The 13,655-nt window shown below is 41.3% G+C and overlaps 1 protein-coding gene across 1 annotated transcript in view; it reads left to right on the plus strand.

Annotated features, from left to right (window-relative positions):
- The first annotated feature begins 10,306 nt into the window (after nucleotides 1–10,306).
- LOC117517945 (von Willebrand factor D and EGF domain-containing protein-like) overlaps nucleotides 10,307–13,655 on the plus strand; it is a 146,014-nt gene continuing 142,665 nt past the window's right edge. Inside the window, 1 exon segment of the mRNA XM_034179073.1 lies at nucleotides 10,307–10,424. Within this exon segment, the coding sequence (XP_034034964.1) occupies nucleotides 10,349–10,424 (76 nt within the window). The 5' untranslated portion in view covers nucleotides 10,307–10,348.

A 13,655-nucleotide genomic window follows, 5' to 3' on the forward strand; every position in this document is an offset into this window, starting at 1 on the left:
GTCAGAAGTGGTGTGCCTCAAGTAGAGGTGGGCAGATCGATCCTAATATCGATAATATCAATACCAACGCTGGTATTGATAGTCGCGGGGGGCTGGAGCCAATCCCAGCAGTGATAGAGCGTGAGGCGGGGTTCACCCAGGACAGGACACCAGTCTGTCGCAGGGCCACAAACAGACAAACAAACACAGGCACACCCACACGCACACCTACGGACAATTTACAGATTCCAATCCACCTAACCCGCATGTTTTTGGATGTGGGAGGAAACTGGAGCACCCGGAGGAAACCCACGCAAACACAGGGAGAACATGTAAACTCCACACAGAAAGGCCACGTCTATAAACCCAGAGAATATATTCATGAGAGTTTTAGGCACAATATACAAAGAGTTTAATGCTGTTGTCTGTGTGGAGCCTGATCAGAGCATCTCAGATGCATTTCTTCTGTCATGACTGTACTGAGATTACCCATAATGCACCTGGACACAGCATGTCCACACTAAAACCTTCAAAATTAGTGCATTACTTTAAAACTGAAACATATATCTGATAATTTCACTTTATAAAACTTCAGATGTGACGTTAATTTAAATAACTTGTCTGAAATTAGTTTGGTTAAAATTTTAACCACAAGTTAAAACAGTATGCCTCTGGATGACTTGGAAGATATTGCCAGCATACCAGTATGGGGTTAAAAGAAATTAGTTTTTTTTTTCTTTTCCGTGACCAGTTCTCCTTTGTCTGCAGAGGATAGAACTGCACATCTACTACAAAATATTTAACAGGTAGGTACTCAACTGATTTTAGACTTAATAAATGTTTGTAACTGTTAAGCTTTATTCACCACGCCTGCAAAAATATGTTAGCAGTCTAAAAATTATCAGACCAAAATTTATTGGAAGATAGTTGGTCTAATGATGGTTTTAAAGTTATCTGAAAAGCTAATCCATTAATGAAAACATTAGCTTTGATAATTAGCGGTTAGCAGATTAGCTGAACTGTGCCCACCACTGCACACAAGCCAAGTTCTTCTCAAACAGGTGAGTTTAGGCTCTGGCTGCTGACGTACTTGGATTTTAATCATTGTTTGAATGTTATAGAATTTACATGCAATTTACATTTTTCCCGTAGCCAGGTATCATGATGTTGTGATGACCTTCATCTCAGGCGTTATTACGTTACTATGCTGGTTGGGCAAAGTCAGCTCATTCCTGATGAGATCAACCACAAACATGATCACTGCATCATCAAGCCGGTAGTGTGTTACTGAATCACTGCCATTGCATTCAACATACGGGGAATATTTCTCCACCACATTTTGAACCAATTGGAGAGCCCTAATGCTGGACTGCGGTAAACCAGAAAATAGAACATTGCAGTAGTCCAATCTAGAAGAGACAAATGCATGGATCAGAGTCTCAGCATCAGCCATAGACAGGATGGGACGAATCTTTGCTATATTTCGCAGGTGGAAGAAAGCAGTCCTCATAATATCTCTAATGTAAAGGTCAAAGGACAATTGTCACTTCATTGTTGTATGTGTTGGGGTTGGTGCTTTGGGGATTTGTTATGTTGTTGTATAATTGTTTACAATTCAAAACCCAATAAAAATATTTGAATAATAATAATAAAGGACAATGTGGGATCAAAAATTACAGCAGGTTCCTCACTTTGTCAGTGTGAGGTATGACACACGAGCCGAGGCTAAGCATTAGCCGGTCAAACTGATGCTGATGTCTCACTGGAACAAGAACCATCATTTCGGTCTTGTCCAAGTTTAAAAATAGGAAATTGCTAGACATCCAGCTTCTCACTGATGCAAGGCAATCTTCTCAGGATTTTATGTGGATGAGATTACCAGCAGTTATCTGCATGTAAAACTGAGTATCATCAGCATAGCAGTGAAAGGTAATCCCAGAACGCCGCAATATGTGCCCAAGGGGTGCTATATAAAGGAAGAAAAGCAGGGGGCCTAAGACGGACCTCTGTGGAACCCCAAATTTCATTTCACTAAGGTTAGAGGTAGTGTTATTATACAAAACAGAGTGAGAATGACTGGTCAGGTATGATGTGAACCATGCAAGGGCACTCCCGGTGATCCACGGTATCAAACGCAACACTGAAATCTAACGGCACCAGAACTGTAGTGGTGTCCAAATCCATTGCAAGCAGATCATTCACTACTTTAGTGAGCGCGGTCTCAGTAGAATATGTTCTTAAAGCAGACTGCAGGGGCTCAAAGAGATTATTCTCAGTAAGGTGATCCATGAGCTCCTGTGAAACAACTTTTTCCAGAATTTTATAACAAAATGATAGATTTGACATACATGAGGATTTGACAGGTTTGGACAACTTTCCTATAAAACAAGTTAATTAAGTTTTTGTCTTTGTTTTAAGAAAAGGACCAGTTTGTCAGAAATGTATCATCATGTTGAACTCAGCGGCCAAATGTGCTAAAAGTGACTCGTGCACTGTTTAATAGAACAAAAACAATGTGGTTACAAGATGTTTGAGGCGGCGTTGTTGGCGATCTGTCTGTTGTATGTTCTTGTTTTTCTCGCAGTGAGGGAGGTTGTGTGACATCTGGAAGCGGTCAGCAGGAAGAGCTGAATGTGTGTTGATTCTTCCAGTGGAAACATCAAAGAGAGCAGCGTAAAGGTTTCTCTCCTCAGTCTGACAGCACACAGCTTTCAAAAGCTTCTGCAGGCTCTAATTTGGATGATGATCTGAAAGCTCCCGTGACAGGTTTGAAGACAGTTCTATCACAAATTGAGGTTTTCCTTCACGAGCAGCAAGCGAGGACATGAGTGGAATCTGAACCTGCACAAAACAGGAACTGAGGACAGAAGGACCAGGAACCTTTTCACATCCAAGTTACTTCTTCAGTATTGATGGGACAGGAAGTACTGGTTGGAACGTGGAAGACGATCACCCATCCAGTGGTGATATCCAGAGTCCTCCGGGTCCAGACGGAGAACCACAACTGGACAAGAATGGTCAACTGGCTTTATCCACCAAGCTGGATTAAGATGGCTCTTTGCATTTTGAAGATGATAATAATAATTTTATTTCATGACCCAAGGACACTTTGCAATTAATGATTTATACACAAAATAAATTCATTGTATACAAAACAGGAAGGGGAATAGGAATGAAGAAGGTCAGGCTGGTATGGGGTGGGGTGGGGGGGCGGACAGATTATGAAGACCCTTAAATGTAGGTAGCAGAACTGTCTGTTGAGGAGTGGTGTGATGTGGTCAGTCGGTTTGATACAGGCAAAGAGTCCAGCAGCAGAATTTTGGAGGAGTTGGAGCCATCAAAGACTGTTGTTCGGCAAACCACAGAGAGTGACATTACAGCGATCAATGCAGGAAGTAACCAAAGTGTGAATCAGGAGTTAAGTGTTGCATAGATGAAAAAAGTAGTGCCTACAATATTCTTGATGTGGGGCCAAAAGAAAGAACAGTTTCCAGAAGGACACCAAAGCTTTTGGCTTGAGATGCGAAATAAACCGGGCAACAATCAATGACAACATTGAAACGGAGAATCACACATTTATATGTTGAATTTGAGTAAATTAAGATTTATAAGGAAAACATTTCACAGCAACTTAGTGGTTTGCTTGGGTTGAGGTTGAACTCATTTTCAAGTTTTTTCTTAGTTTTTTGGGGGGGCTCCTGTTCTGTTCGTGGTCACAACATGTTGATTTGACACAGGTTTAACACCACAATCCATGACTAAAGTAACTCCAGCTCTACATGGACAATATGGCACCTGTGACCTTTAGTGTGGGAAGTAAACATGTTAACCACCACGTGTGCCACCGTGCTGCCCAGACTCCGATCAGTGTCACTGTTTCCTCAGAAATGTTCGTACATATTTTTTATGCATATTTTTATTTGTAAAAAAAGTTGATGAATGAGGGTCCTCATGGCTCCCCTCTTAGTGTACGCTGCTAGTGACCTAAGGAGATGTCTGGATGTCTATGGTGCCAGGTCTCTTTGGAGGATCCCTGGGTTCCACTGAAATGGTGCTTTTCTCTGCACATTTTGTCCATGTCGTACATTTCTCTGCACATTTTGTCCATGTCGTGGGTTTCTCTGGACATTTTGTCCATGTCGTGGTTTCTCTGCACATGTTGTCCATGTCGTGGGTTTCTCTGGACATTTTGTCCATGTCGTGCATGTTTCTCTGCACATTTTGTCCATGTCGTGCATGTTTCTCTGCACATTTTGTCCATGTTGTGGGTTTCTCTGCACATTTTGTCCATGTTGTGCGTTTCTCTGCACATTTTGTCCATGTCGTGCGTTTCTCTGCACATTTTGTCCATGTGGTGTGTTTCTCTGCACATTTTGTCCATGTCGAGCGTTTCTCTGCACATTTTGTCCATGTCGTGCGTTTCTCTGCACATTTTGTCCATGTGGTGTGTTTCTCTGCACATTTTGTCCATGTCGTGCATGTTTCTCTGCACATTTTGTCCATGTCGTGTATGTTTCTCTGCACATTTTGTTCATGCGGTACATTTCTCTAGACATGATCCAGCATGCAGGTGCCTCAGTCTTGAGGACCCCAGCAGCTGGAGAAGACCAAGGACAATTTTGTTTACTTTGGAGAGGTGGGTATAGACCGGGGTGGTTGCCATCCATGACCCGTGGCAGTACCTTGGTGTGGTGAGGAGTGGCACCAACATACCTCAAAACTTAGTAACACTAATAATTAAAAATATCTTGTCAGGCTTCAAAATCAAACTTGAAATATTACTTAATTTGCTGAAATTTTGCAGGCGTCTCACTGTTTCCATAGTAACCATTACTTTTGGAGCATCTGCTACATACAGGGGCGTAGCACCAAATTCTGGGCCCTAGGTAGTAGGCATATTGAAGCCCCCCCCCACCCACACACACAGTTATGTTCTTTTTTTATTAACGCAAACACCAAATTTCTAATGTGTAGTCAAACCAGGTCTAAATCATGTATCCCTTAGGGCCCTGTCCCACTGGCATTTAGGAGGATTTGCGGATGGAATGCGCACAAAAGTGGCCTACATCCGCCAAACAACCGCAATAACCATGAAACATTCCTGTATGAGTCGGCTGACATCCGAACACGTCCGTGATCATCCGCAGAGGCACGCATGTCCGCAGCCAGGATTTTTGAGCTGCTCAAAAATCCTGATGCAGATGAGATCCGCATCACTTCCTGAACACATACTGAAAACATACGCAGGACATACACAACCAACGCGCCGCATAAGCGCTGTCATCCGCTGATATCCGCAACCAACGGGTTGGCGCGGCTTGGCGGCGGACCGGGACAGTGTGCAAAACAGATATAACGCGTGCCCAGCACGGCCACATCATGGTCGCAAATGGTATGTCGCGCATGCAGAGAGAGTGGGCACGGATGAGGCGAGTGCATCACGGCTGCTGTGCCCCTCATGGGGGCGCCTCCGCGGTCGCCTTTGCTTCTGTTCCCTGTTATATCCGCTTTTATTCCTCATGTATTCACTGTGCACTACGTGATCCACCCCGGGACATTTGTCATTTCCGCCCACCTTTGTTGCGGACGCTCAGCTTTTGTCTCCTCATTTCATGCGCAAATCCTCCTAAACGCCAGTGGGACAGGGCCCTTAGATCACACCTGGGAGTCAGAACCCTTTTAAAGTTGGGGGAGTAATATTGAGTTGGGGGTCTGGGGGACCAAATTGCAGAAAAAATGGTGCAATTTGGTGCATTCCCGTCTGTTAAAATGCACAGGAATGCACCAGATTGCACCATTTGGTCCCTCAGACCCCCCAACTCAATATAGCTAGCTTTCAAGCTCACCTCTCTTTTCAAAGAATTTGGTTAGCAGCTGCTTTCCCTCATTTAGTTTTCTTTCCCTGTCCTTTTTTTTCTCTTCTTTTTTGAAATCCGGACTTTGAGTTTTTAGGAAAGACATATTTTTATTATTTTACTAATCGGTTCATCGGAAGATTATTTTTTAGATTAACTGTTTTTTTGTTTTTTGTTTTTACTTACATGTGAATTTTGCCATTATTTCTTTAAGTGAGTTATTATTAAAGGCCTTTATCATGCAACATCACTGTTTGAGCTTGTAACAAAGTTATGTTGTCGTCAAAAACATACTTGGAGTAGTGTTTTGTTTTATTTTGCACATACATACATCACCGACACACCACATCAGGTTTCACCCGATTACGAGCATTTTTAGATGCCTACAGCAACTATCTCAACCACTGACAGTCCACAAAATACCTTTTTTAAGACCCGACTAAAGTGTAATATGTGATCTTTAAAAACATATTTTCATGAAAAAAGACACAAATGTGCGGTTTACTGCATTTTATTTTTTTCTTGTGTAAAAACACAGCTTAGATGTGGTTTGACCGAAACAAATTGTCATTAAACTTAAATAAAACAGGGGTGAAGTGGAGGTTTAAGAGTCACTATGTGTTCACAGGAAACAGTTATTTCTATATTTATTTATGTTCATTGTTAGTTGGATTTATCTTTTCTGTTGTGTTTAATCAGGTTCTTTTGTTTCTTTCTCTAAAATTGTATTGTAGCATTAATGGTTATACTATTATGTTGTTGCTATTATACTAATATATAAATAAAAATAAATAAAAAATATTACAATTTGCAATACATTTGACTCAGCACACAAATGTGCTGACAGCTGCAACAGCTTAATGCTAACTTAACATTGAAAACGCCATAGACATGCTAATGCGTTAGCATCAGTCCCGTTTTAAGTTATAAAATACATCTATCAACTGTTTCAGAAGACCATAACAGGTCAGATTAACATAAAAAGGTAAATATTACTCACATACATATGCTCTTTGGGTTTTAGTGGGGAAAAATTAAGATAAAGTGAAATAAAAAATTAAGGAATCAGTACACCAGCAGATCAAAGCACTGCTTCGATCTGCGAATCATTGCTTTGATTGGTTCAAGGTTCAAAGCAAAGCACTGTAGAAACAGTTGATTTATATGGAAGAAATGAAACATTTGCGTAAAACAAAGTTATTTAACAACTAATCGATGACTAAATTAGTTGACAACTATTTGAATAATTGATTAAATCGATTAGTTGTTTCAGCCCTACTAAATACCTCCTCTTTCTGTCAGATCCCATTTGGGATGTGTGTGTGGGGGGCAGAGTGCTGCCTGTGCACCTGGACTAAACCATTGTACAACTGTGCAGGGGTGGAAGGGCCCTCAGAGATCTTTCAATATTATTGTGAGAGCAGAATTATGTTTCGCAATATTTATACATTCATTCTAATTATATTCTTTTACAACATGAATTGTATGGACATTAATGACATGCAACACAAAAATGTATTTAATGCCAGTTTTTGTGGGCCCCCCCCCCATGCTCTGGGCCCTGGGTACACCCCCCCAGTCTGACACCCTGGCTACATGCTTCCTGTGCAACTGTTTGGGATATTCTGCCTGGAGAAAGTTGTCCTAGCTGCCACAGTACCCTTGAGCATGGCTCCTAGTGTCACGCCGACCTTACGATCAGAGTTTGAGAATGTGTCTCTTGCGTTTCTAAGAGATCAAAATCTGCTTTCTTCTCCAATCTGCAGGACAATGAAGAAAAATGGGAAATGAAAACCCATCCTGAATGTTTCTACAAGGCTCTGATCCAAAACCATCAGGTGAACCAAGTGTGAAAGCTGAAAGGGTGACAGTTTGTTCAGGCGCTGAGGAGGATGAAAGGCCGAGAGCTGAACCCCTGCTGGCCGTCTGGCGTCTTATTAATTACTGGGAAAAAACCCTCCGGTTGCCTCATGTTACTGTCCGCTGACTGATGTTCTGCAGCTTTTCTCACTGAAAACCTGCAGAATGACCTGATGCACAGAAAAACAACCATCCATCATTACCTCTGGTACTATCATTAAAACCAGCTCAAAGCTCCCGTGAGGTTCAGGGGATGAACCAGACCCTGATACATGTTGATGTTAGAAAGTCCATCTCCATTAAATCTTTTATGGCTGATCTTAAACAAACATATTTATTGCTGCTGTCTATAATTAATTTTACATTTTTTTTATATTATTTAAATTATAGCTGCTGGTCTGCTTTATTTTCACTTGATGATTCAGTTTTAAATTGTTCTTAAGGAGGTAAAAAATAAATTGTTTTGTTGTTGATGATTTTTATTGTGTAGAACACTTTCTAATTTACTCTACCTGAAACTATGATATAGAAATAAATATTTTGATAACTCATTCATGTTTAAGTAAGTAATTAAGTAAGTAAAGTTCATTACCTTCAAGATAAAATCACCAAGGTACCTGGATGACATGGGATGATTGCGTTCCACACAGCTGGCCTGGCTTGGCTCAAGCTTGACTGGCACACTCCTGACCAATCGGCCAGCTCCCGTTGGAATGCCCCAGCGTGGTCAGCACCTGTATGGGCACAGGCAGCTCCTGGCTCCTCGCCGTGTTGCGCTCTGGGCCACCGCAGTTCTGCACACAACTCCAATCTGATCCAGATTGTGGATTTTTGTGGACATTTGAAAAATGTCATCACTGCAATCTCAGGAATATATACTGAAACTGTACCAGTTTGATCATTTTCTGACCAGAGAAATAACACATTCTGACACTGTAACATAAGAAATACAAACTGTAACATCAGAAATACCAACTGTAACATCAGAAAAAGGAAGCTGAGCCCAAACCCCATTTCAGCAAATCCACTCATCTGGCAATCCTTCTAAACCCACTTACATCAACGGCCTGAACTGAAGCTGACCTGGTCATAATCAGAAACACCAAACCTGGTCTGACAATCCACTGGCCACATCTGGAGATCTGTTGAGAGTCCAACAGAAATGTCAGTATTCAAGAAGCCACAGCCAGTTTACATGATACACACAGAGACAGCGGAATGACATCAGCTGGTGCACGTCCATCTGTGTCCCCTCCAGAACTGGCCGTATTTTCCCAAATCAAAAACCCCTGCTTTAACTCGGATGTCCACAAGCAAATCAGGTATAGACATTTGGATTACAAGTCAGGAAACAGTGAAAAATAAGTGGGCCCTTTAACGAGCTGTGTTAAAACCATCAGAGCAGCTGAAAGGACACATTCACCAAAAAACATGAAGGCTTCTACCGAGACAACAACACGCTCAGTATGTGGCAGGGAATCCAATCAGTCAACAACTACAGGAGAAACCCGGACACGGAGGTCAGAGGCAACACCCTGCCAGACTGTCTTAACAGCTTCGATGTCAGATTTAACAGACCTGAACACAGACTCTCCCACAAAACTCTAACCCCGACGACTCTGGAACATCGAAAAGCCCTTCTGATCTATATTTTGTATTATATTTTAGCTTATGAAAAGACACTTCTAACAGGACTTGACCTGAACATTTTTGCCAAGGTTAAAAATTTGTGGAATTAGAATATTGGTGGAGGTTTGCGCTCTGTGAGTGTGGTGCTCTAATTAGATATTCAATCACAGTTTTAATAACACATGGTTCATCTTCAACTCCCACCCAGAGGTCGCAAGTGCAAATCCACCCTATAGAGGAGGGAGGAGTTTATATATTATGAATATTTAAGTATAAAATATACTGTTGGCTCCTTTATTTTGGGAGATTGTTTTAATCTTACAGAGAGCATTTAACATATTTGTAACTCTTATCTCATTTTCTGTTGTTGGATATCTCTTTGAGTGCTTCTTGCCTTATGATGTCATAAAGATTTATTCTGAGCAGCACTCATTGGTGTCTAGTTTGTTCTGGTTTTGGAGAGAGTTTATTCCAAACACCCTCAATAGATTTTGGGTTTGCAGTTAATCTAAATTTAATTTCTCACATGAGTTAAAAAAAAAAGAATTCTCTGAAAGACAAAGTAACTGGAAGTTGTGAAAATAAATTATGATTTTTTTTAAAACACATTTGCTGGTGAACTGCTTTCAACAAGAAGACAGTAATTTGTGTCACATGATGACTTTGGACACCTGGTTCTGTCTTGTGTTTGCGCCCGAAGTTTGCGAGAAATAAAGATTGGATCAGATCCTCCCACCGAATCGGGACCTTCGGGAATCTGGATCATTTCCTGGTGCTGATGTTTCAGGGTTCCCCTCCCAAAGTCCCACCTACAGGAGGATTTGTTTCCTCTCCTTTCGTTTCTCTTGTTTTTGTGCGCAGGAGAGCCGCAGTCTGCAGCTCAAACCCGAGTCTATGATTTGCAGGTACTTTGGAGATAATCACATTTTAAGACGCTTTCTAATTATTTACTTGTTTGGTTTGTTTGTTTTTTTCTGCAGCCCTTCAACTGGGACCAGACGAGTGAGGCCAGGCCTGCCGCAGAAATGGACTGTTGCGCCTTTGGATTGATGCGCATGGTGCTGCTGTGCGTATGCGCAGATCGGAGCTTTGCGCAACATGGTATGTGGATGTGCAACATGTGCGCGTTTTTGCATTGTTTGAGGAAGTGATCATCCTAAATCCTTTTCAGCTATTTGACTTGTGCAAGGAGGTGTCCAGCGTGCGCGCAGCACGTGGTTCATCTCCAAGACAAAAACCCAACTTTGATCAAAGAGGAAGCAGATGTATGATGCAACCCAGATCATCTCCCCGACGCTTCCAAATCATCAGATAGATGCACAAATAAATATCTTGATGCATGAAATTAGTGCAGAAATTAGAACATTTGGAGTCTTGATGTGGCTGGTGAGGCTGCATTCCTTCAGTCTGCAGGTCCCTGAGTAAAATCACAAGGCTGCACAAAAAAAAAGTTAAATCCATCAACTCAGTATCTCTGCAGTGTGTTGAACTACTGCAATCAGTCAGGGAGACCGGGACAGTTGTAACGCTTGAGCACTTTTAATACAAGCCAATGCTCTTCCTCATGCATGCATAAGATTAGTTCCTGCAACAATCCCAGACATGGCAGCAGGTGGCACACACATATATGGAATATTCAGGGGCGCCGAAAGGGGAGAATAAAGAGAAGGATTCTGGGGGCCCATGATTGACAGAGGCCCCTAATACAATTATAATACTGACAAATAATATGGAGGGTGGCCAGTAAGATTTCTTTCATGGGGCCAAAAATCCCTGGCGGCACCCAGTGCTGTCAAAGTAAAATAAATTTTTATTTGGACATCAAGATGTTTGCATTTTGAGTTATTGTATGAACAAACTGCCTGTTGATTGACTCATTTAACTGTTCAGACGAAAATTTTATATTTTACCCAAATTTAGAGAAAAGGGTGGGGGGTGACATCTGCACATTTTTTACGAGGCATATGAGACTTCGGTCTGTTTTATGAGCTTGTGAATGGGACTCTTTTGCACAATGTCTATGTTTCTAAATCTTGATCTGTTTGAGACTTTACATCGTTTGCAGTGTTACCATGACCAAGATGATTGTATTATTATCACCAATGTTATCATGTTCAGTGGTGGGCACCGTTCCACTAATCCGCTAATTAGCAAACCTAATGTTTTCATTAGCGGATTAGCTTTTCCAGATAACTTTGAAAACCATCAGGGACCAATTAGCTTTCTGATAAATTTAGTCGCGATAACTTTTAGACCGCTAACATATTTTCGCAGGCATAGTGAATAAAGCTTAACAGTTAAAAACATTTGTAGTCTGAAATCAAAGCTTTTAGTGCCTACCTGTTACGTTTTGTGGCAGACAGACAGCTATGAATGGTAAAGCTCTATCCTCTGCAGGCAGAAAAGAGCTGACTACCAGAGAGAAAGGAAGAGGAAGAAAAAAAAAAGATCATTTATCTTCACACCATACAGACCTGCTGGCATATCACTGGAGTCATGCACAAGCACAGTTTTGACTTATGGTTATACATTGTAAACAAACTAATTCCGGACAAGTTACTGAAATTAATGTCACGTCTGTCGTTATACAAAGTGGAAATATCAGCTATACATTTTAGTTTTAAACTAATGCACTAATTTAGAAGGTTTTAGTGTTTTAGACACACATGCCGCAATGCATTATGGGAACATTAGTTTCCTGACGTCAGTGGTTGGTTGGTTGGTATAACCATATACTGAAATGTGTGGTGGGTTTTACAAATAAATCTGTATTTGTAAATATGTCATTTTCTTTTTTCATTTGTAAAAAAAGGCCATTTGAAAACTGAAAATTCTGTTTGCTAAGTGATTCATTACTTTTAGCGAATGTGTGGCCAATGCTGTTCACACTGCCATGAACACCTCCATCTACTGGCCAGTAGATGGCAGCATTTGCCACATGTGTCAGTAGCTGCCACTGAAGTCAATACTGAAAGTTCAGCCCAGTCTTACGTTTTTTTGTTTTCGTGCTCCCGTCATGAAATGATTGAAATTTTCGTGACGGGTTTTTTTAACTCACTATTACTAAACCTACTCCTACCCCCAACACTAACCCTTAGCCATAACCTAACCCTACTCCCTTCCCCAACCCTAACCATAACATCCCGACCCCCTGCTTCACTTTTAATTTCGTGCAGCCATTACGGAATGAATTAGAATGAATTTGTGTGCTTGCGTGATGAAAATGAGGCACTTTTTCGTGACAATATCACAAACCAATAAATTAATGTATATTTTGGTACTACTGTATCACGATCTTGCCGTGAGACTGGGTTGTGAAAGTTATTGGTTTAGCTTTTATGTGTAACTTCCGCTACACTTTTTAGGGATTTATCAGTTTAGCTTTATAAAAGTTAACATTTCAGTTAGCGGAATTAAAGGTATTGAAGCTAACTTTTTGGTTAGCGGTGCCCACCACTTGATGTTAACGTGTCCATTATGACGTGTGCTGCTGCCTTTCTTGGCCAGGTCATCCCTTATAAAAGAGTTTTTCTATCTCAGTGGAATTCTGCCTGGTTAAATAAGGTTAGATATGTTTTCAGTGAAATTCTTTCAGTTCCGTCGACTTTAGTGAACTTTAACACAAATTCAAATCAACACCCAATCACAAATCATCCTTTTATTGGTGGAGTCTGAGGTGACCGGAGTGAGTGTGTGTGTGTGTGTGTGTGTGTGTGGTGTGTGTGTGTGTGGTGTGTGTTGTGTGTGTGTGTGTGTGTGTGTTGGGGGGGGGGGGGGGGGTGGTGTGGGGGTTGTAGTTATTGTTTTTTTTTTTTCCCAGAATAGCAGCAGCTTTATACGAGAGACAGCGACACGCAAGCAGCGCAAAATCGCTCATGGTACAGGGAGGTCCGAAAAACAGGAAGTGCAAATTTTAAGTCCAAAGGGAAACGGGAAATGTCAATGTTGAACACTTCCTGGAGCTACAGTAGAGGATAGTAACCTGTTTTTCATGTTGTTTTTGCACTGGCAATGTTATCCTCTGTAAGGTTTTTGTGTAACTTTATCTCAGTGTTTAATCTCCGTTTTAACAAATGAAAGAAATGAAAAGAGATAGAGGAGATCTCACAGGAATTCAGAGCACAGTCGACACTGAAACAGGAAATGCTAAATGTTGAGCGACATTGAATCTGGGAACGCTAAAGTGAGATGCAGCGTGCACCTTGACAGCACGAGGGTCCGTCAGTGACTATTTAGTGTGTAAATTGCTGAAGTTTTTTTAGCCATGCTAATGCTGCCAGAAGAATTTACTGAAAATAAAGTCTGAAGGACCTAAATGAGATGGTGAGAACC

This window comes from Thalassophryne amazonica, chromosome 1 (assembly GCF_902500255.1).
Source record: "Thalassophryne amazonica chromosome 1, fThaAma1.1, whole genome shotgun sequence".
In the NCBI taxonomy this organism is placed as follows: domain Eukaryota; kingdom Metazoa; phylum Chordata; class Actinopteri; order Batrachoidiformes; family Batrachoididae; genus Thalassophryne; species Thalassophryne amazonica.